Genomic DNA, 22,581 nt, shown 5'->3' on the forward strand with positions numbered 1-22,581 from the left:
TTATTTTTTTTTAACCCAGCTTTGGGGCAGAGAAGTAATTAGGCCTTATCCACATATGGATATGAATAATTATTTACTCTGTCCAGTAGATATGGTCTAGGGTTGAAGAAAATCCTATAGCTTAAAAAAAAACAAAGGCCCAGAAACCAGTCGATGATCACATGTCTGGCCTCTATAGCCTCTAGCAATCTGCTCTTATTGTGCTGGAAAATCATTCAAGTCATTTCAAAAAGCCATTGGCCATGTAACGCATGGATGGAATGAGCGGTTCTCTAGACGCTATAGATCACCATGTATGATGTCCATGTCATATGTTCTTGGGTTGTCCCGATGGATTATTCCGTAAAATATTACTACGGTATTTATTGTATATTTTTGAAAATTTTTAAAATTAATTAATGATATTTTTTTTCTCATTCAGCCTTATCTGCACAGGATGGATAGGTTGAGACGTATCTATGAGTGCTTTCTTCAGAGGACAAAAATAATGAAATAATAAATGTATATTACCTGTTTGAGCATTTTTCCCATCTTGACAAAATAATATTAGAACGTTGTTGGCCGGGAATATAAATAGAAGCAGAACAGGATCTACGCGGTGAACATTAGATAAGGCAATGTACTAGAAAACAGTTGCTAGGAGATGTTTAAGTACTCGCCTTGGAAATGCCAACTTTATAAAGCAGCGCTCTAATGATATCTTCACTACTTTAAGTGACGGCACAAACCTTCACAGGTATTATCTCTTTTTATGGTCTGTCTCGCCCCTTTGTTGATTTTCTTCTAGTATTAGTTTTTGGTGGTAGTCGCTGACCCGTGGGTCTCCGGCTATTGTAAAAACAATGCAACCACAACTCTCAGAATCCTCTGACAGCCATAATCTGTTCTTGTAGACTTCTGTTACCATCTTGTTTTCAGCTCTTTGGTAGTTTATGGGTGTCCACTTGTCTACTGTAGCCTACGTGCCAACATCAGAATATCCCAAAATCGGACACTTAAAGGGGTTTTCCACTGCCCCAGCGTTGGGAACATTTTGTTCCTAATGCTTGGAGCCGATGGTGGGGGTCATGACATCACGCCACGCCCCCTTAATGCAATACTGTATTGAGGGTGCGTGGCGTGATGTTGCAAGGGGCGTGGCCGTGATGTCATAACCCCTGCCGCCACACCCACCCTCTTCTGCACAGAGATCGTGGGGTTCCCAGTGGCGGGACCCCCGCGATCTGATATCTTATCCCTTATCCTTTGGAGTACCCCTTTAAGCCTGGCCTTAAACAGTCAGTACCGCCCCAAATACTATTTTAGGTTGCATAAACTGCACCCCTTTTTCATGGGGGTGTCTATCCAAAATGGAGATTGTTTGTAAGTATGTTACAGGCCCTATAACCTTCTTTGTGAAAGCCTCAGAGTCTCGACCTTTGGGTCTAAGCATGATGATAGCACCATAGAGCGAACTGATTCGTAGGGACCTGATGACCCTTTGGAAAGGCTGGTTGTCCGGCATTGTATCTGTAGCAACCAGTCTGTCAGACATCACTCAGTTGCCAGGTAATGGGTACTCCGCTGCCCTAGCATTCAGAACATTTTTTTCCGAGCGCTTGGAACGAGCGTCAGGGGTCGTGACGTCAAGGGCACACCCCCTCGTGATGTCATGCCATGCCCCACTCAATGCATGTCTATGGGAGGGGGCGTGGTGGCTGCCACGCCCCCTCTCATAGACTTGCATTGAGGGGGCATGGTGTGACTTCACAAGGGGCATGGCCATGATGTCACAACCCCCGCTGACCACATCCAGCATTCTAAACGAACGTTGGGTGCTGCACAGATATCGCCAGGGTCCCAGCTGTGGTACCCCCGTGATCAGACAACTTATCCCCTATCCTTTAGATAGGGGATAAGATGTCTAGGGGCAGAGTACCCCTTTAAAGCTTTGTTTCCAATAGATTCAAGCTTTCCACCATGTCAGAGGATATATACCTCTGACAGAAGACAGTATACAGTGATACTGCTCATAGGCTACCTTTTAAAAAGACTAAGTTCCACATTTTTGCATGATTCCTCTGGATAGAAAAGTGCAGTAGACTATGCTCTTCTTTACAATAAAAACAAAAATAATACCAACATTTGACTTTTTAATAGATGCCAAAAGGACACCCTTTTTTACATAAGTTTGCCATAAACCATGTGAGCTTTCGGGAAACACACAACAAAAACAGTGTGAACAGTGTAATGACAGGACCAACTGGAACATAGTCGAAGGAGTCTACATTTCAGGTTTTAACCTTTATCTATCCTTAAAAGTGTACTCAAAGTGTACCTGTCCCTTCAGGTAATTTATTAGGATAAGCTGTCCTGTTTGTGTACATGAGGAGTAGCACTATTTCTGGCGGCCTGTATATAACTTGTATATGGCATTTTTCACTGTTTTTTTCCCATCTCAAATAGTCACTTGTCGTTGGGATAGTGGATGGAGCTCATATACTGCACTCACAAAATAGGGGATCCTTCTCTTCTATGTCTTCATAGCAAACCCTCAGATGCAGCAGCATAGATGACAGTTCAAAACAATACTGAGTAGTATAAGATGAGAATCCAGCCCTGTGATCTATTACTTAAAGTAAACTCTTCTGCTGGGCAATCTCATTGTCACTCTGCTCTCTGAACTCATTACCTCTCCCCTCTCCATAGACTTGTACGGGCAGCTATAACTGGTCTCTCAGTGAGCTGGTAGTCTACCTTGTAAACACAGGATGGAATTGTACTGTTTTTTTTTTTTTTTCCAGAATGAATTTAAGAGGAGGTGGCGGTAAGAAAAAAAAGCCTAATAAGAGGACAAAGAAGCCTTTTTTTCTGTTAAAATATACTACAACATTTCTTAAATTTGCTTGTATTCATTTTTGCAAGGTTTATTGAAACAACAACCATTTAAGTGAAGAACCTGTGCCATGCATCTCTATGTCTATTACAATGCATTGTGAAGGCTCCTATGAAATGACAGCAAGCAGAGGTCTAGAAAGCTACATGGAATTGATATAAAACATACATTCAAAACTTCATTTCTTTATATTATGAAGAATAATATTTATTTGCCAAAAACAGAATGCCCCTTTCACTCCCATAAGTAAGCTACACTTAGTTATAATTCAAATAATACCTTTCTATCTGGAAGAAAAAAAAAACGCATTTTGTGTAGGTCCATATACCATATTAGCTGCTGTATCAGTATATGGAATGTCCAGGTCTGCACTGAGGTTGCTATAACTACAGAATTCATTAGCGTTCCAAGATTCCCCTCATTGGCGCTGTACGTGGTTCTCCATTAAATCCTGTTGTTATGGTAACCACAGCACGGACCATGCTTAACCTCAGTGGTCATTAGTGGACCAATATTTTGAGGTACACGTTCACACCCTAATATGAATGGGGGTAGGATGACCCTCCGTGACCTATACTACAAGAAGCAATACAATATGCTGGTGTTGACCTATGCATTTAATGGAGGCTTCAAGAATTGTAGAGAACTAAAAACACTATGGGGGACATTTACTAATCTAGTCTATTCTGGGTCTGCTTATAGACCAGCGTATGTGGTAGTCTCCTGTCTATTGTGCTCCTAATTTATCAAAGGTCTCACAGCCCTTGATAAATTCTGTGCTCAGACTTCAGGGTCTACAGCTTAAACTGCATTTAGACCTGCTCCAACATGGTCTGACATTTCAGCGTATTTTGGGCAGATGCGACTTGTCGCACAAAAGTCGCACTTGATCAATTCAGCACCAATGCATTTTCCAGTGCATTTCCATCTAAAAAAGACTTGAATGCATCATGTTCTAAAAATCCTCTACAGCAAAAGTCGCAGAAAAGTCGCACATATTTAGACTGCGACTTTCTGTGCGACAAATTTAGACAGGAAAAACCAGTCTAAATCCTTTGATGAATCTCCCCCTTTGAGCTTAAAAAATCGCATCTATCTTCTCTGAGATAATCCTGAAGAGTGCCCGATTGGGTTTGCACCCTCTATCAGCTCCTCGTATACTGTGTTTTTTTCATTGATTTTCTACAAAACACGACAAGGAGTCAATGGAGGACTCTTCAATTTACCATAATCCTCAGCACCAAAATCTGATCAGCTTTACAGAGGTTCAAGTGAATTAGTCCATCAATATTGATGCAGTAATGTCATAAAGTGGGGTAATGTGCACAACAAAGTTACAATACAGGGATATCACAATAGAGGGGTAATGCACACAGTGATGTCACAATAGGGAGATTATGCATACAGTAAGGTTAAAAAACAGAGACAGTGATCACAATGATGTCACAATATCACAACAATTTACACAGTTACAACAGTCATAATACATACAGCGATTTCACAAAGGTGCGAGGATGTGCACAGTAAAGTTACAACACAGGTATAATGCTCATAGTGATGTCACAAGTGTGTGATAATGCACACAGTTACAACAAGACAAGTAATACAAGTCAATGGAGGAGGGAGCTCCAAACACTAGTTCTGGGAGAACTGCAAATTAACCCCTTAACGACTACGGACGTAAATGTACGTCTCGGTGCAGAGGTACTTCGCGCACCAGGACGTACATTTACGTCCTGTACATGACCGCGAGCATCGGAGCGGTGCTCACGTCATGCAGCCAGGGACCCACTGGTAATGGCGGACATCAGCGATCGCGGCATCTGTGACAATGCGCTGCCGCAGGGATCCGATCATCTAAAATGGTGGCCTGAGGTCACCTCGCCTGCCTCCAGCCATCTCCAGGGGTCTTTTGCTCTGGTCTGAGATTGAGCAGACCAGAGCAGAAGATCACAGATAACACTGATCATTGCTATGCCCTATGCATAGCACTGAACAGTATTAGCAATCAAATGATTGCTATAGATAGTCCCCTATGGGGACATAAAAAGTATAAAATAAATAAGTTAAAAAATGTAAAAAAAAGAAAAAGTGAAAAAAATTTGGAAAATCCCCTCCCTCAATAAAAATGTAAATTGTCCCTTTTTCCCATTTTACCCCCCCCAAAAAAGCATAACATTTTTTTTTATAAACATATTTGGTATCGGCGCGTGTGCAAATGTTCAAGCATTATAATATTAGTGATCCTGTACGGTGAACAGCGTAAAAGTAAGAAATAAACCAAATCCAAAATTGCTGCTTTTTTGTCACATTTTATTTCAAATAAGTGATTTAAAAGTGATTTAATAAAAAGTGATACACAAATACACAATATGCAAATGATCACGGCGCAAAAAATGAGCCCTCATACCGCCACGTATACGGAAAATGAAAAAGTTATAGGTGGTCTAAATAAAAGATAAAGAGATATCCGGCGCGGTAGCTCGAATGCAGGAATATTCATTTCAGTGCAGCAACACACATGAACCAGGACAGCAGTGACGCGTTTCGATCGTCTAAGCGATCTTAATCATATGATTAATCGTATGATTAAGATCGCTTAGACGATCGAAACACATCACTGCTGTTCTGGTCCATGTGTGTTGCTTCACTAAAATAAATATTCCTGCATTCGAGCTACCGCGCTGGATATTTCTTTATCTTTTATCTTATACAACAAATTATTTTATTTGCTGAAATTGTAATACCTCTTTAAATAAATAATGATAAATCCTTAAAAAGGTATTGCAGGATTTATTTTTATATGACTATGCTACAGGGGCTGTAAAGTTAGTGTAGTTCATAATATAGTGTCTGTACCTGTGTGTGACGGTTTTCTCACAATTCTTATGTGATTTTCAGCCCAATATTTATTTTTAACAGCATACAAAATGACTGTTGTCTCAGATTTTCTGAGGTTAGTGCAGCCCGAGAGATTACATCACTAGTCAGGTGATAAAGGGGAGCCTGTTCTGCTTCAATTAGTGGAGCAACCCCTGGGCAGGAGGGAGATCATTCTGCAGTGAATTGTAGGTTTGCAACAGCTGGAGGCACCAATGTGTATTGCATTGAAGGGATCACAGGTGTGTTTCCATGGGTGGGGTGGTTGATGTGTGGGAGGAAGAGAAGTAACCTCACACTACAAACAAGGAATTATGGTACATGTAGTCAGGGCCAGATTTAGACTGAGTGTGGCCCTGGGCAAAAATAAAAAATGGGGCCCCCAGATTGTGAGACCAAAGATCACTATGTTGCGCTCCCTGAATTGTGCTGCATCTCAAAATTCCATCCAGGATGAATTTGTGGCTGCAGTAATTTGGGGGTCACAACATGACACCATTTAGTGCAAATCAGCTCAGCTCCCCTCTTTGTAAGAATGAAGTGCATGGACAGCTGTGGAGCAACAGCAACTTGTAAGGACACAGGTAGAGAAATCCAGCGCAAAACGGCATCATGAAATGTATGGTCACAGAAAGCCAAACGGTCATAGAAAGCCACAGGGTCGCAGAAAGCCAAACGGTCACAGAAAGCAAAACGGTCATAGAAAGCCACAGGGTCGCAGAAAGCCAAACGGTCATAGAAAGCCACAGGGTCGCAGAAAGCCAAACGGTCATAGAAAGCCAAACGGTCATATAAAGCCACAGGGTCGCAGAAAGCCAAACGGTCACAGAAAGCCAAACGGTCATAGAAAGCCACAGGGTCGCAGAAAGCCAAACGGTCATAGAAAGCCACAGGGTCGCAGAAAGCCAAACGGTCATAGAAAGCCAAACGGTCACAGAAAGCCAAACGGTCATAGAAAGCCACAGGGTCGCAGAAAGCCAAACGGTCATAGAAAGCCACAGGGTCGCAGAAAGCCAAACGGTCATAGAAAGCCACAGGGTCACTGAAAGCCACAGGGTCGCAGAAAGCCAAACGGTCATAGAAAGCCACAGGGTCACAGAAAGCCAAACGGTCATAGAAAGCCACAGGGTCGCAGAAAGCCAAACGGTCATAGAAAGCCACAGGGTCACAGAAAGCCAAACGGTCATAGAAAGCCACAGGGTCACAGAAAGCCAAACGGTCATAGAAAGCCACAGGGTCGCAGAAAGCCAAACGGTCATAGAAAGCCAAACGGTCACAGAAAGCCAAACGGTCATAGAAAGCCACAGGGTCACAGAAAGCCAAACGGTCATAGAAAGCCACAGGGTCACAGAAAGCCAAACGGTCATAGAAAGAAAAACGGTCACAGAAAGCCATACATTTTATAATGCCATTTTAAGGGTTAATCCACCTAAAGAGCAAGAACTGATTTGAGCTGTTTTTTTTCTACGTGTGACCACATTTACTTACATTAGCTGAGATTCAGCATGATTCAAGGAGAACATGTTCATTCTTTGTGCGGACACAGAAAATTGAATTTCCGTGCCAGAAACATCTGGCATGGAAATTCCACCGTGCGCACAGTGCAGCAGAACCTGTTGAATTCAACAGTCCACATATACTATAACAGTGATCTTCTCAGTGCTGCCTGTCAGTAATAGCGCCCACATATACTATAACAGTGATCTTCTCTGTGCTGGCTGTCAGTAATAGCGCCTACATATACTATAACAGTGATCTTCTCAGTGCTGCCTGTCAGTAATAGAGCCCACATATGCTATAACAGTGATCTTCTCAGTGCTGCCTGTCAGTAATAATGCCCACATATACTATAACAGTGATCTTCTCAGTGCTGCCTGTCAGTAATAGCGCCCACATATACTATAACAGTGATCTTCTCAGTGCTGCCTGTCAGTAATAATGCCGACATATACTATAACAGTGATCTTCTTAGTGCTGCCTGTCAGTAATAGCGCCCACATGTGCTATAACAGTGATCTTCTCAGTGCTGCCTGTCAGTAATAGCGCCCACATATACTATAACAGTGATCTTCTCAGTGCTGCCTATCAGTAATAGCGCCCACATATACTATAACAGTGATCTTCTCAGTGCTGCCTGTCAGTAATAACGCCCGCATATACTATAACATTGATCTTCTCAGTGCTGCCTGTCAGTAATAGTGCCCACATATGCTATAACAGTGATCTTCTCAGTGCTGCCTGTCAGTAATAATGCTCACATATACTATAACAGTGATCTTCTCAGTGCTGCCTGTCCGTAATAGCACCCACATATGCTAAAACGGTGATCTTCTCAGTGCTGCCTGTCAGTAATAATGCCCACATATACTATAACAGTGATCTTCTCAGTGCCGGTATACCGGCTGGAAGAAGCGCCTTAGCAGTGTGAAACAGTCTGTCTCGGTCACCCCCGCCTCCACCCCCACCTAAGCCTGTCATGTCTGGTCACATGGAATAAACGTTGTTGGATGGTGAGTGCAGACTGTGTCTTTCTTTCTGCTGGTAAGCCTATTAGTGCTGTATATGGACTCTCTGCAGCCCAGACAGCTTTAGGACAATACTAAGACTACTGTATTTTGCCGCAGTTTGCTCAAAATTTGGGCAAAAATGCTGCAAATTTACCGCAATTTTGTGCAAAATGCAGTAGTGTTAGTAATGCCCCAAAGATTTTCAGGGGCCCCCTTTTGGATGGAGGCCCTAGGCATCTGCAACTGAACTCCAACAGGAAAGAGCCATTTCTCAAAATGATAGCGTTATGGTTGACTTAGAACATAGCCATTTAGCTCCAAGACAAGCGCAGATCCTTCCTAAGCATGTCTATTACTGTCTGCCAGGTAAGTACTAAAATCACCTTATGGTGGATAACCCCTTTAAGGGTGCGTTCACATGCTAGTATCTAGCAGCGGGTTTCCCGCTGTGGGAATCCTGCTATGAGTTATGCTACCATTGATTTAAATGGGTCCGCGGACAGTCCGCAAATCTGACACTATTGCAGACTGTCTGTGGACCCATTCCAATCAATGGCAGCGTAACTTGCAGCAGGTTTCCTGCAGCGTTAAACCCGTTGCTAGTAATAGTGTATGAACGCACCCTTAGGGCCTCTTGCACAATATGTTATATCCACCAAGAGAAATTCCAGGCAAACATTCCACATGAAGCCACTGCCTTCGTAATAAAATGGCCCTAGGATCACTTGGACAGGTGCCATCCCCATAGGCCCCATTGGTTCTGCCCAGATTTATGAACAATGTTATACTTTCAGTGGAGTTCAGAATTTTTAAATTTTCGAAATTTGAACATGAAGGAAGCCTCATTGAAATCTTAAAGGGGTACTCCCGTGGAAATTTTTTTTTTTTTTTTTTTTAAATCAACTGGTGCCAGAAAGTTAAACAGAATTGTAAATCACTTCTATTAAAAAAAATCGTAATCCTTCCAGTACTTTTTAGGGGCTGCATACTAAAGAGAAATCAAAAAAAGAAATGCATTTCCTCTGATGTCACGACCACAGTGCTCTCTGCGGACCTCTGCTGTCCATCTTAGGAACAGTCCAGAGTAGGAGAAAATCCCCATAGCAAACATATGCTGCTCTGGATAGTTCCTAAAATGGACAGCAGAGGTCAGCAGAGAGCACTATGGTCATGACATCAGAGGAAATGCATTTCTTTTTTTGATTTCTCTTTAGTATGCAGCCCCTAAAAAGTACTGGAAGGATTAAGATTTTTTTAATAGAAGTGAATTACAAATCTGTTTAACTTTCTGGCACCAGTTGATTTAAAAAAAATAAAAAGTTTTCCACGGGAGTACCCCTTTAAGGAATAGTTGATCCATTTGACATAAACAGGTAAATAAATAAACAAATAAATAAAATTAAATGAAATCAAATAAATAATTGAAATAAAATAGAAAAATGAATCAATAAATACATTTAACTAAACAAATAAATAAACTAAAAATTAATTTAAAAAAAGCATTAATAATAATTAATAATAAATAACTTAAACAGTCTTTTCACAGGCAAGCCAAACATGGTGTGCGCAGACCCTGAATGACACATTCAGCTCTGCTACTTCTAGATTGTGGACCAGCGTGCAGTTGTACAGTAGTTTTGCAACAGCTGGAGGCGCGCTGGTTGGGAAACACTGTTGTAGACTATATTGCTGTCACATTTGTAAGTCAGATAGATAATTGGCGCACAATAGATGCTGTGCCTTGTTCTCTCCTTCATACCTTGTTGACATGGCTGACTAATGGGAAGCAGTAACGGAGCCTTGTTTTATAAGAAATCTCTTCTACTTGTGGGAGGACTGAGCACATGTTCATTATCTAGAAGGGGGTAATTAGAAGATGAGAGCGATACTGAATAGTGTAAAATTGCATTGCATTAAAGGATAGAAGGTTTCCATTGGAAACCAAATTTCTACAAGAAGAAAGAGAGTGCCATTGTTATACGACGACGTTCTGTGATCAAGCGCAGATAGGATCATTTAAAGGGGTACTCCGGCGCTCAGACATGCCTGATCGCGAGGGTCCCGCCGCTGGGGACCCCCGTGGTCTTGCACGCCGCACCCCGTTAAAATCAGTCCCAGGAGCGTGTTCGCTCCGGGTCTGATTACTGTCGATCAATGCAAGACTATGGGAGGGGGGATTTTCTCCTACTCTGGACAGTTCCTAAAATGGACAGAGATGTCAGCAGAGAGCACTGTGGTCATGATGTCAGCAGACAGCTCTGTGTGTATTCAGCAGCTAATAAGTACAGGAAGGATTAAGATTTTTTAATAGAAGTAATTTACAAATCTGTTTAACTTCCTGGCACCAGTTTATTTAAAAAACTTTAACACCGGAGTACCCCTTTAATTCCCCTGCAGCGCCACCACAAAACAAAAGTTGCTTAAAAGGGTACTCCGCCTCTAGACATTGTATCCCCTATGCAAAGTATAGGGGATAAGATGTCTGATCGCTGGGGGTCTGGCCACTGGGGACCCCCGAGATCACCTGGTAGGCATGCCACGCCCCCTCCATTCATGTCTATGGGAGGGGACGTGATGGCTAGTACAGAGCCGCCATGCCTCCTCCCATAGATATGAATGGAGGGGACCTGACGGCTGTGGTCGCCCGTCACCCGGCACAGAGCTGAATTTGCTCCATGCACTGGATCACTGGGGTGCCACGCCGGAGATCGCAGGGGGACCCCCTGCCAGACCCCCCTACGATCAGACACTTTATCCCCTTTCTATTGGATAGGGGATAAAATTAGAGGCAGAGTACCCCATTAAATCACTGAGCTGTCCATGTACGGTATCTACAGATTGGTTTATAAGACTTATAACTGGTAATGCGGTGAGCTCCATTGGGACATCCATCTCTTGGTTCACCAATATTTATGTAAATAAAAATTGGTTCCACCAACCAAATGATAATCTCACATCTGCCCAAAAATAATAATCCAGAGTCCCTTCACGGTTGCGACCTGTGGTCTCCAACCTACACGTCCCCAGCTTTTGAGAAGGCACAACTTCCAGCATGCTGGGTGTTGTAGTTTCCAACCGCTGGTGTGCCACGCTGAACACGCTGAGTGCTTCGTTTTGGATTAGGCTCAATTTAATGGCACGTAAGGGTGAAATAGCCAAACCCAAGTATCTGGCAGAAATGTTTAGGTCTGTCCCCCCCTGATGTTTTTGTAGGTCACTGTGCCATTAGTTGGCATTAATTATCATGTCACGTTGGGTGGCGGTGACATTAAACACACACTGCGGATGACACAGTGGCGTCCGGTCTATGATGAGTCGGGCTCTCTCCTTTCATTATCCTCCCCTTATCTCTCATTTCCTCGCTCCATGAAGACAAAAGGGGGAATGTCAGTGTCGGCCCTTCTCTTTCTGTATCCTGCCAACACTTACTCGCAACCAACACACCCACAAATTGTCTATGCCGCCCCCCCCTTAAGATCTCCAACCATATACTGGGCAGAAATAACCCATGGTAATTGTAGACAGCTCCTACCCCCATAGTGTCTGATTCACATTCTCCATACATTACCCCAGTGTTTCCCAACCAAGGTGCCTCCAGCTGTTGCAAAACGACAACTCCCAGCATGCCCGGACAGCCGAAGGCTGTCCGGGCATGCTGGGAGTTGTCGTTTTGCAACAGCTGGAGGCTCCCTGGTTGGAAAACACTGCTCTACCCTATTGGATCAAATGGGGGTGATTTATCAAAACCTGTGTAGAGGAAAAGTGGTGCAGTTGTCCATAGCAACCAATCAGATCGCTTCTTTCATTTTTAAAGAGGCCTGTGAAAAAGGAAAGAAGCAATCTGATTGGTTGCTATGGGCAACTGCTCCACTCTTCCTCTACACAGGTTTTAATAAATCTCCCCCATAGTACCTATAGATTGAATAAGTTATACCATAGCAACACACAGGGTTAAATGAACACTTGCAGACTAAATCGTATATGTATATATATATATATATATATATATATATATATACATATATCGGATAGTGTTACTATGGCAATGAAGAATTCTATACAGAATCCGATAAGTACACGTAGGTACTGTAAAGCTGCACTCCTACACACAGAAGACATGGCAGGGGAATCCCCTTACATCGCATAGCACTTTTCTATACATAATTATTGTATACGTATTATTGTGTACGTATCATGTCGTATTGAGCCGATGTTGTTTGTTTTACGTAGGGTCTCATGCATACTGTATGCCTGTATAGACGGAGAATTCCAGCACTGCTTGGTGAATCCATTGGTGACACCAAGTGACAAACAGATGAGGGCACTGCGTTTTACTGACATGGGACTATTAAAGGATCATATACATTTATGACCAAGAATAGATGGAGAATTCAAGCGCTAAATATTAAGTCTATAGGTGACGTCAAGTGACAAATAGATGGGGTTATAGGGTCTCATGGTCTCATACATATATAACGTTATATGGAGTCTACCTACATGATCCTGTATAGGTTATGACTGGCATATGCCCATGAGACTAGTATATATATATATATATATATATATATATATATATATATATATATAGTCTACACATATGACCCTGTATAGATGGAGAATTCCAACACTGTTTCGTGAATCTAGGTGATGCCAAGTGACAAGTACGGTAGATATGATGACAGCGTGTAACGGGCATATGCCCATAGGACTAGTATAGAGTCTTATACATATTTACCCTAATATAGAGTCTACCTATATGACCCTTTATAGATGGAGAATTCCAGCACTATTTATTGAATCTGAGCAATGCCAAGTGACAAATAGATGGATAGATGGTGGATCTGCATGGGACTGGCAAAAAATGCCCAAAAGACTAGTATATATATATATATATATATGTGTGTGTGTGTGTGTATATATATATATATATATATATATATATATATATATAAAATCCCATATAGAGTGTACACATATGATCCTAAATATATGGAGAACCTATAGGTGATGCCAAGTGACAAGTAGATATGGCAATGTTGTGTGACGGGCACTTGCCTATGGGACTAACATAGGGTCTCATACATATATGACCCTGTACAGACAGAGAATTCCAGCACTACTTATTAAATCTATCAGTGATGCCAAATGACAAATAGATGAGAAAAATGTGTATGACTGGCATATGCCCATAAGACTAGTACAGGGTCTCGTACATATATTACCTCATATAGAATCTACACATATGACCCTGAATAGGTGGATAATTCCAGCACCACTTATTGAATCTATAGGTGATGCCAAGTGACGAGTGAAGATGAAGGAAGTCCATGGCACTGGCATATGCCCATGAGACTAGTATAGCGTTTCATACATTTATGAACCTATATATAGATGGAGAATTTGAGCACTGTTTAGTGAATCTATAGGTGATGCCAAGTGACAAGTAGATATTGTTACAGCATATGATGGGCATATGCCCATAGGACTAATATAGGTCTCGTAAATATATCACTATATAGAGTCTACATATATATCCCTGAACGGATGGAGAATTCAAGCACTTGTTAGTGAATCTATAGGTGACAAGTAGATATGGCGACAACATGTGACGCCATGTGACAAGTAGATATTGTTACAACATGTGACGGGCATATGCCCATAGGACTAATATAGGGTCTCGTACATATATCACTATATAGAGTCTACATATATATCCCTGAACGGATGGAGAATTCAAGCACTGGTTAGTGAATCTATAGGTGACAAGTAGATATGGCGACAACATGTGACGCCATGTGACAAGTAGCGATTGTTACAGCATATGATGGGCATATGCCCATAGGACTATTATAGGGTCTCGTACATATATACCCCTATATAGACAGAGAATTCCAGCACTGTTTGTTGAAGCTATAGGTGATGCCAAGCATCATGTAGATACGGCCACAGCATGTAACTGGAATATGCCCGTGGGCACCAGGGGAACTAATGAGCAGCATATGTCTAATGACAGGCTGGCCAAGTGTCACTCATCTGCACTAAATACCTGCCATCTATTGGAGGACCGGCCAGCACTCTGTGTAGGAATCTCCTTCAATAACCCTTCTGCCCCGCTGCCAATGATCACATCCCCCCGCAGACCTCTTTGCCCTTCTTCTCCCACCCATCAGTCATGCAGGGTCTCCCCTTCTTATTTACCGTAGGAGAAGTCAGTTTCCGAATACTCTCTCCCAGGGAGTCCAGGTTGACCCGTCTCCTCCTGGTGGCTCTCCTGGGGCCGGGGACCGGTGGCGGTGGGTGGTGCTGATCCTGAGACCCTGTGGGGCTTTTGCTCCCATTCCAGCACATCCGAGCCAGGGGGCATTCTGGTTCTTCCTCCGGGCTGGTCTCAAGATAGTCCGATCCCAGCGAGCTGAATGATTCGGATGAGATCTTCCTCCTGGACATGCTGAGGCTTGGTAAAACACCATGAGACGCTGGCGCTATGTCAGGCTGGGAAGAGCGGAGAGCATGCTGTGGTGCTATGCCGGCATCCGGCTGGTGGCTTATATAGCGGCTCCGTGCTGTGCTTGGTCCTCGTATGTATCTGCCTCTCGGCACCCCCCGTGAATGCCTTTTGTCTTCTGCTGCTTCTCCTTTTGTTAGCCTCTATGTGGCGTGTGCAGCAGCAGAGCTGGACGCTGTGTGTGTGTAGCGCGCTGCTTCTCGCTCGCTCTGGGTTTTGAACGCTGATGCTCTTCCCTCGCTCTTAATTTTTTTCTCTCTTCCTTCCCAGGCTGCTGCTGCTGTTACTGCTGCATTTCTCCACCGCTTCAGTCAGCGTCACGTGCTCCTCGCCCCTGTCACCAGCAGTGACACACTTTACCATGACTTGGGAAGCCTCCCCGAGCTCGCTGGCTTTCCATTCTCCTGAGAGACCTGAAGAAGAACGAGTTCTGTGCAAGCAGATTGCTGCTGTTCGGAAAGAGTCCCCCTACAGAAATGGTTTATTAAAAAAAAAACTGTGGTTCTCCAGCTGTTGCAAAACTACAACTCTCATCATGCCCTGACAGCCTTCGGCTGTCAAGGCATGATGGGAGTTGTAGTTTTACAACAACTGGAGAGCTATAGGTTGGGAAGCACAAGTCAGGGTATCGTGGGAGTTGTAGTTTTGCAAGAGCTGGAGAGCTATAGGTTGGGAAGCACTGGTCTGACTATAATGGGAGTTGCAGTTTTGCAGCAGCAGGAGCTATAGGTTAGGAAACACTAGTCTGGAAATGATGGGAGTTGTAGTTTTGCAACAGCTGGAGCTATAGGTTAGGAAACACTAGTCTGGAAATGATGGAAGTTGTAGTTTTGCAACAGCTGGAGAGCAATAGGTTGGGAACCACAAGTCAGGGCATGATGGGAGTTGTAGTTTTGCAATAGATGGAGAGCTATGTGTTAGAAAGCACAAGTCAGGGCATTATGGGAGTTTTACTTTTGTAACAGCTGGAGAGCTATAGGTTGGGAAGCACAAGTCAGGGTATGATGGGAGTTATAGTTTTGCAACAACTGGAGAGCTATAGATTGGGAAGAACTAGTATGGGTTTGATGGGAGTTGTAGTTTTGAAACAGCTGGGGAGCTATATGTTGGGAAGCACTTGGCTAGGAATGATGGGAGTTGCAGTTTTGCAACAGCCGGAGAGCTATAGGTTGGGAAGCACTTGTCTGGGTAATGATGGGAGTTGTAGTTTTGCAACAGCTGGAGAGCCATGGGTTAAAGGGCACTAGCCTTAAGACACGAAGTATAGCCAAAGGCTGTTAGGACATGATGGGATTTGTAGTTTTGCAACAGCTGGAGAGCCATAGTTTGGGGAACACTAGTCTGTATACACATAATGTAGCCAAAGGCTTCAGGGCATGATGGGAAATATAGTTTTGCAACAGCTGGAGAGCTATAGGTTGTGAGGCACTAGTTTGGGTATGATGGGAGTTGGAGATTTAAAACAGCTGAAGAGCTATAGCTGAGGGATCACTAGTTGAGGTATGATGGGAGTTGTAGTTTTGCAACAGCTGGAGAGCTATAGGTTGGGAAGCACTAGTCGGGGTATGATGGGACTTGTTGGGCAACAGCTGGAGAGCTATAGGTTAGGGAGCACTAGTCTATAGGTTAGTGAGCATGGCCAAAAGCTGTTAGGACATGATGGGAATTGTAGTTTTGCACCAGAGAGAGAGCCATAGTTTGAGAAGCACTAGTCTGGGCCTGATGGCAGTTATAGTTTTGCAACACTTTAAAGGAAATCTGTCACCAGTGTCACCTGCACTAAACTGTCGGTACTGACAGGTAGTGCAGAACACTGATGACAACGGTACTCCCCTTGTCCCGGTCCGTGACGGGGATCTCCTGTAATCTTCTCCGGTATCTTCTGTCCGGGCAACAGCTTGGTTCACGGGCAGAGCTTAATGACATAATCGCAGCTGTTCCCAGGACCTGAGACCCTGCAGAAAGCAGCAGGAGCTTGGGGCATGGGCGGAGCTTAGTGACGTCACCGCTGCTGCTCTCTGCTGAGTTCCGGGTCCTGGGAACACCAGCGATGACGTCATTAAGCTCCGCCCGTGCCCCAAGCCGGTGCCCAGAGCGAAGATACCGGAGAAGATTACAGGAGATCCCCGCCACGGACCGGGACAAGGGGAGTACCGTTGTCATCAGTGTCACCTGTCGGTACAGACAGATTTGTGTAGGTGACACTGGTGACAGATTTCCTTTTAAGAGCCACAGGTCAGGGAGCACTAGTCTATTGACACAGTATAGTCGAAGGCTGTCAGGGCATGATGGGATTTGTAGTTTTACAACAGCTGGAGACCCATAGGTTGGGGAGCACTAGTTTATAGGCACTGAGTATGTGGTGGCCCAGTACGGGATGGTGTTTCCTCATACCTTCCTGCCCTGTCAGGCAGTGTCCCTCCATGTCCCCAGGGCCCCTGCAGTTGTATCCCCCATGTATATAAGTTGTATATTATATTGTGTATTGTAGCTTTAATAAATTTACCATGTGATTGTTACCCAGGAGTTACTAGTGACCAGCTGACCCCAAAGGTGACCTATGGGCTCCCTGCTAGTCTCCCCCTTATAAACCTTGGGTGGAGCTTCTTTCTCTTGTTCCTGAGGTCCAGTCCAGTCAAGGCATCTCAGAGTGTGTGTCCAGAACATTGGAGTCCTCAAGTCAAGTCCTGCAGTCACAAGTCAAGTCCTGCAGTCACCAGTCAAGTCCTGCAGTCACAAGTCAAGTGCACAGTGTCACCTGTCTACCCTAAGTAAACCTACTGTTGTCCATAACTTGGCGTCAGTGTCTTCATTGCCCCCGTGCCTAGCCCAGGATCCAGCGATATACCTTCGGGTGGATAAGGCAAAACCACGCCGTGGCATCACAAACACAAGGGGTTAATACCATTGGCCTCTAGCCTAATAACATCTGCCCTGCACCACACACCCCGCCATTACCACAAGTATATGTCTGTCAGGACATTGTGGGATTTGTAGTTTTGAAACAGCTGAAGGGCCATACGTTGGAAAGCACTAGTCCACAGACACATGGTATAGCTGAAGGCTGTTAGGGACATGATGGGAGTTGTAGTTCTGTAACAGCTGGAGAGCCATGGGTTGGGATGGACTAGTCTATGGCCACATAATATGTCATTGATCTTGACAACCCTAAATCTACTGTATAATTTTACCAGGATGAGTGATGATGCTCTTACATCTGATCAACTCAGCACTGCTACATCTGCAGGTGGGAGGTTACAATTTGACCCAAGAAACACCATGGAGCACAAGTCATGGAATTGATACACTTAAAGGGGTACTCCGGTAGAAAACTTTATTATTATTTTTTTTATCTACTGTTGCCAGAAAGTTAAACAGATTTGTAAATTACTTCTATTAAAAAATCTTAAGCCTTCCAGTACTTATTAGCTGCTGAATATTACAGAGGAAACTATTTTCTTTTTTGAACACAGAGCTCTCTGCTGTCATCATGACCACAGAGCTCTCTGCTGACATCTCTGTCCATTTTAGGAACTGTCCAGAGCAGCAGATGTTTGCTATGGGGATTTTCTCCTACTCTGGACAGTTCTTAAAATGGACAGAGATGTCAGCAGAGAGCACTGTGGTCATGAAGTCCGCAGAGAGCTCTGTGTTCCAAAAAGAAAAGAATTTCCCCTGTAGTATTCAGCAGCTAATAAGTCCTGGAAGGATTAAGATTTTTTAATAGAAGTAATTTACAAATCTGTTTAACTTTCTGGCACCAGTTGATTTAAAAAAAAAAAGTTTGCCACCGGAGTACCCCTTTAAATGACTCTATGATCTGCAGACAGATGTAGCAAAGACAAATTTGTCATTTAGCTCAGATAGGCTGTAAATTTTAAGCTCTGTTTCAACACAAGTAGCTGCAATCTATTATTCCACAATGTTAGCACTGCTACATCTGACAAACTCAGCCCTTCTAAATGTTATAGGCCCCGTTCACACTACGGAATTCTCGCGGCTGAATTCCGCGAGCGGAGATTCCACCTGGCGGCCACCGCCGATGGTACTTCGGCGATAGGGCCGCGGGGCACTGAGCCGTCACCATTGACGGCTATGGTCCGCTCGCGGAATCCGCGCAAAGAGTGAACATGTTCTTTCTTTGCGCGGAACACTTTCAGCGGCGGAAATGTCCGCTGCTGCAATTCCACAGTGTGAACGGGTCTCGCAGAGACCCGTCCACACTCATGTGAAGGTTCACACCGCGGAATTCCGCCCGGAAATTCCGCTGCAATTCCGTAGTGTGAACGGGGCCTTAGAGCTGGGAAATGCAAGATGCCATAGATGTAGCAGAGCTGCACTTGTCATTTAACACTTCATTGCTGAATATATTGAGATACTACAGCGGGTCACACAGAGATAATACAGCAAGCTATCACAATACGTTGTGACAAATGACAAACTCTGCACCTACTACATTTCACACTAAGTGTCACTACATCTCCACGTGTGAGACTGTGCAGTTCACTAGAGAACAAACCACGGCGCTTTATAGAAATGACTCCGGGCAGCTGGGAGATACAGGACAAAAATAGACACAGCAGAGATGAATTTGTCGTGTAATTCTAAGCACTGTGATCATTCTAAGGATAATACAGTACAATACATTATATCATTGTTGCACATAAAACTACTCTATTTTTCAGACTCAGCTCTGCTACATTGGTATGTGTGTGGTATGCGGTACAGCTGTTGTCTGTAGGCCAGTGTTCCCCATTCAGGGTGCCCCCAGCTGTTGCAAAACTACAACTCCCAGCATGCCAAGACAGCCCAGCTGTTGCAAAACTACAACTTCCAGCATGCCAAGGCAGCCCAGCTGTTGCAAAACTACAACTCCCAGCATGCCAAGGCAGCCCAGCTGTTTCAAAACTACAACTCCCAGCATGCCAAGACAGCCCAGCTGTTGCAAAACTACAACTCCCAGCATGCCAAGACAGCCCAGCTGTTGCAAAACTACAACTGCCAGCATGCCAAGGCAGCCCAGCTGTTGCAAAACTACAACTCCCAGCATGCCAAGGCAGCCCAGCTGTTGCAAAACTACAACTCCCAGCATGCCAAGACAGCCCAGCTGTTGCAAACCTACAACTCCCAGCATGCCAAGGCAGCCCAGCTGTTGCAAAACTACAACTCCCAGCATGCCAAGACAGCCCATCTGTTGCAAAACTACAACTCCCAGCATGCAGAGACAGCCCAGCTGTTGCAAAACTACAACTCCCAGCATGCCAAGACAGCCCATCTGTTGCAAAACTACAACTCCCAGCATGCAGAGACAGCCCAGCTGTTGCAAAACTACAACTCCCAGCATGCCAAGACAGCCCAGCTGTTGCAAAACTACAACTCCCAGCATGCCAAGACAGCCCAGCTGTTTCAAAACTACAACTCCCAGCATGCCAAGGCAGTCCAGCGGTTGCAAAACTACAACTCCCTGCATGCCAAGGCAGCCCAGCTGTTGTAAAACTACAACTCCCAGCATGCCAAGGCAGCCCAGCTGTTGCAAAACTACAACTCCCAGCATGCCAAGACAGCTGGCTGTTGCAAAACTACAACTCCCAGCATGCCAAGACAGCCCAACTGTTGCAAACCTACAACTCCCAGCATGCCAAGGCAGCCCAGCTGTTGCAAAACTACAACTCCCAGCATGCCAAGACAGCCCAGCTGTTTCAAAACTACAACTCCCAGCATGCCAAGACAGCCCAGCTGTTGCAAAACTACAACTCCCAGCATGCCAAGACAGCCCAGCTGTTGCAAAACTACAACTGCCAGCATGCCAAGGCAGCCCAGCTGTTGCAAAACTACAACTCCCAGCATGCCAAGACAGCCCAACTGTTGCAAACCTACAACTCCCAGCATGCCAAGACAGCCCAACTGTTGCAAACCTACAACTCCCAGCATGCCAAGACAGCCCAGCTGTTGCAAAACTACAACTCCCAGCATGCCAAGACAGCCCAGCTGTTTCAAAACTACAACTCCCAGCATGCCAAGACAGTCCAGCGGTTGCAAAACTACAACTCCCAGCATGCCAAGGCAGACCAGCTGTTGCAAAACTACAACTCCCAGCATGCCAAGGCAGCCCAGCTGTTGTAAAACTACAACTCCCAGCATGCCAAGGCAGCCCAGCTGTTGCTAAACTACAACTCCCAGCATGCCACGACAGCAGGCTGTTGCAAAACTACAACTCCCAGCATGCCAAGGCAGTCCAGCTGTTGCAAACCTACAACTCCCAGCATGCCAAGACAGCCCAGCTGTTGCAAAACTACAACTCCCAGCATGCCAAGACAGCCCAGCTGTTGTAAAACTACAACTCCCAGCATGCCAAGGCAGCCCAGCTGTTGCTAAACTACAACTCCCAGCATGCCAAGACAGCCGGCTGTTGCAAAACTACAACTCCCAGCATGCCAAGACAGCCCAACTGTTGCAAACCTACAACTCCCAGCATGCCAAGACAGCCCAGCTGTTGCAAAACTACAACTCCCAGCATGCCAAGACAGCCCAGCGGTTGCAAAACTACAACTCCCAGCATGCCCGAACAGCCATAGGCTGTCCGGGCATGCTGGGAGTTGTGGTTTTGCAAAGACTGGAGGCACCCTGGTTGGGAAACACTGCTGTAGGTAGATGTAGCAGTGCTCAAATTGTAACTCAACCCTTTGGGGCTGCATAGTTTGCACAGCATGATAAATTTGGCTGTCTGGGCACGCTGGGAGTTGTAGTTTTGCAACAGCTGGAGGCCCCCTGGTTGGGAATCAATGCTGTAGGCACAAGCAGATGTAGCAGTGCTAAAAATGTCACTAAACTTTTTGGGGCTGCAAAGTTTGAACAGCATGATATATATTGAGATCTACCACATTTGGCCTTTGCTTAAAAAAAAAAATAAAAAAAAAAAATTAAAAAGTGCTATAAGATGATGTAAAATCAGGACAATCAAATCTTTGGTGAATGGAAAGGAACGCCCCCAATCCCCCCCTACAGTTGGGGTCTACGAACACATGAATATGTAGCAGAGCTGATTGTGTTGTTCATTGAATTGTGATAATGCCCTAAGTTATGGTAATGTTATGATAATGCAGAGAATTAGAGAATTTGCTATATCAGGAGGTCAAATGTTGCATATGACAAACTCATCTCTTCTGCGTCTGTACGTCTAAGACTTTTTTTTGCGCTCATCAAAGAAACATGATGAAAATCAAGTCTCTACAATCAAATCACCGCGCTTTATGGAAATGACTCTCCTGACAGCTGAGCTCTGCAGGCACATACAGATGTAGCAGTGCTGGATGTGTCGGTTAAAGGGGTACTCCGGTGGAAAACAATTGTTTTAAAATGAACTGGTGTCAGAAAGTTGAACAGATTTTTAAATTACTTCTATAAAAAAAGCTTAACACTTCCAGTACTTATCAGCTGCTGTATGATCCACAGGAAGTTCTTTTCTTTTTGAATCTCCTTTCTGTCTGACCACAGTGCTCTCTGCTGACACCTCTGTCCATTTTAGGAACTGTCCAGAGCAGGAGAAAATCCCCATAGCAAATCTCTCCTGCTCCGGACAGTTTCTAAAATGGACAGAGGTGTCAGCAGAGAACACTGTGGTAGGACAGAAAGGAGATTCAAAAAGAAAAGAACTTTTTTGTTGCGTATATAGCAGCTGATAAGTAGTGGAAGGATTAAGATTTTTAAATAGAAGTAATTTACTAATCTGTTTAACCCCTTAAGGACTCAGCCCATTTTGGCCTTAAGGACTCAGACAATTTAATTTTTACGTTTTCATTTTTTCCTCCTCGCAT

The 22,581-nt window shown here is 44.3% G+C and overlaps 1 protein-coding gene across 1 annotated transcript in view; it reads right to left on the reverse strand.

Moving 5' to 3' along the window:
* The window catches only part of GUCY1A2 (guanylate cyclase 1 soluble subunit alpha 2), a 191,982-nt gene extending 176,951 nt beyond the window's left edge, over positions 1-15,031 (reverse strand). Inside the window, exon 1 of the mRNA XM_056561617.1 lies at positions 14,461-15,031. Coding sequence (XP_056417592.1) covers positions 14,461-14,709 — 249 coding nt within the window. The 5' untranslated portion in view covers positions 14,710-15,031. The remainder of the gene's footprint in view (positions 1-14,460) is intronic.
* Between the last annotated feature and the right edge of the window lie 7,550 nt (positions 15,032-22,581).

This window comes from Hyla sarda, chromosome 2, assembly GCF_029499605.1.
Source record: "Hyla sarda isolate aHylSar1 chromosome 2, aHylSar1.hap1, whole genome shotgun sequence".
NCBI classification, from domain to species: domain Eukaryota; kingdom Metazoa; phylum Chordata; class Amphibia; order Anura; family Hylidae; genus Hyla; species Hyla sarda.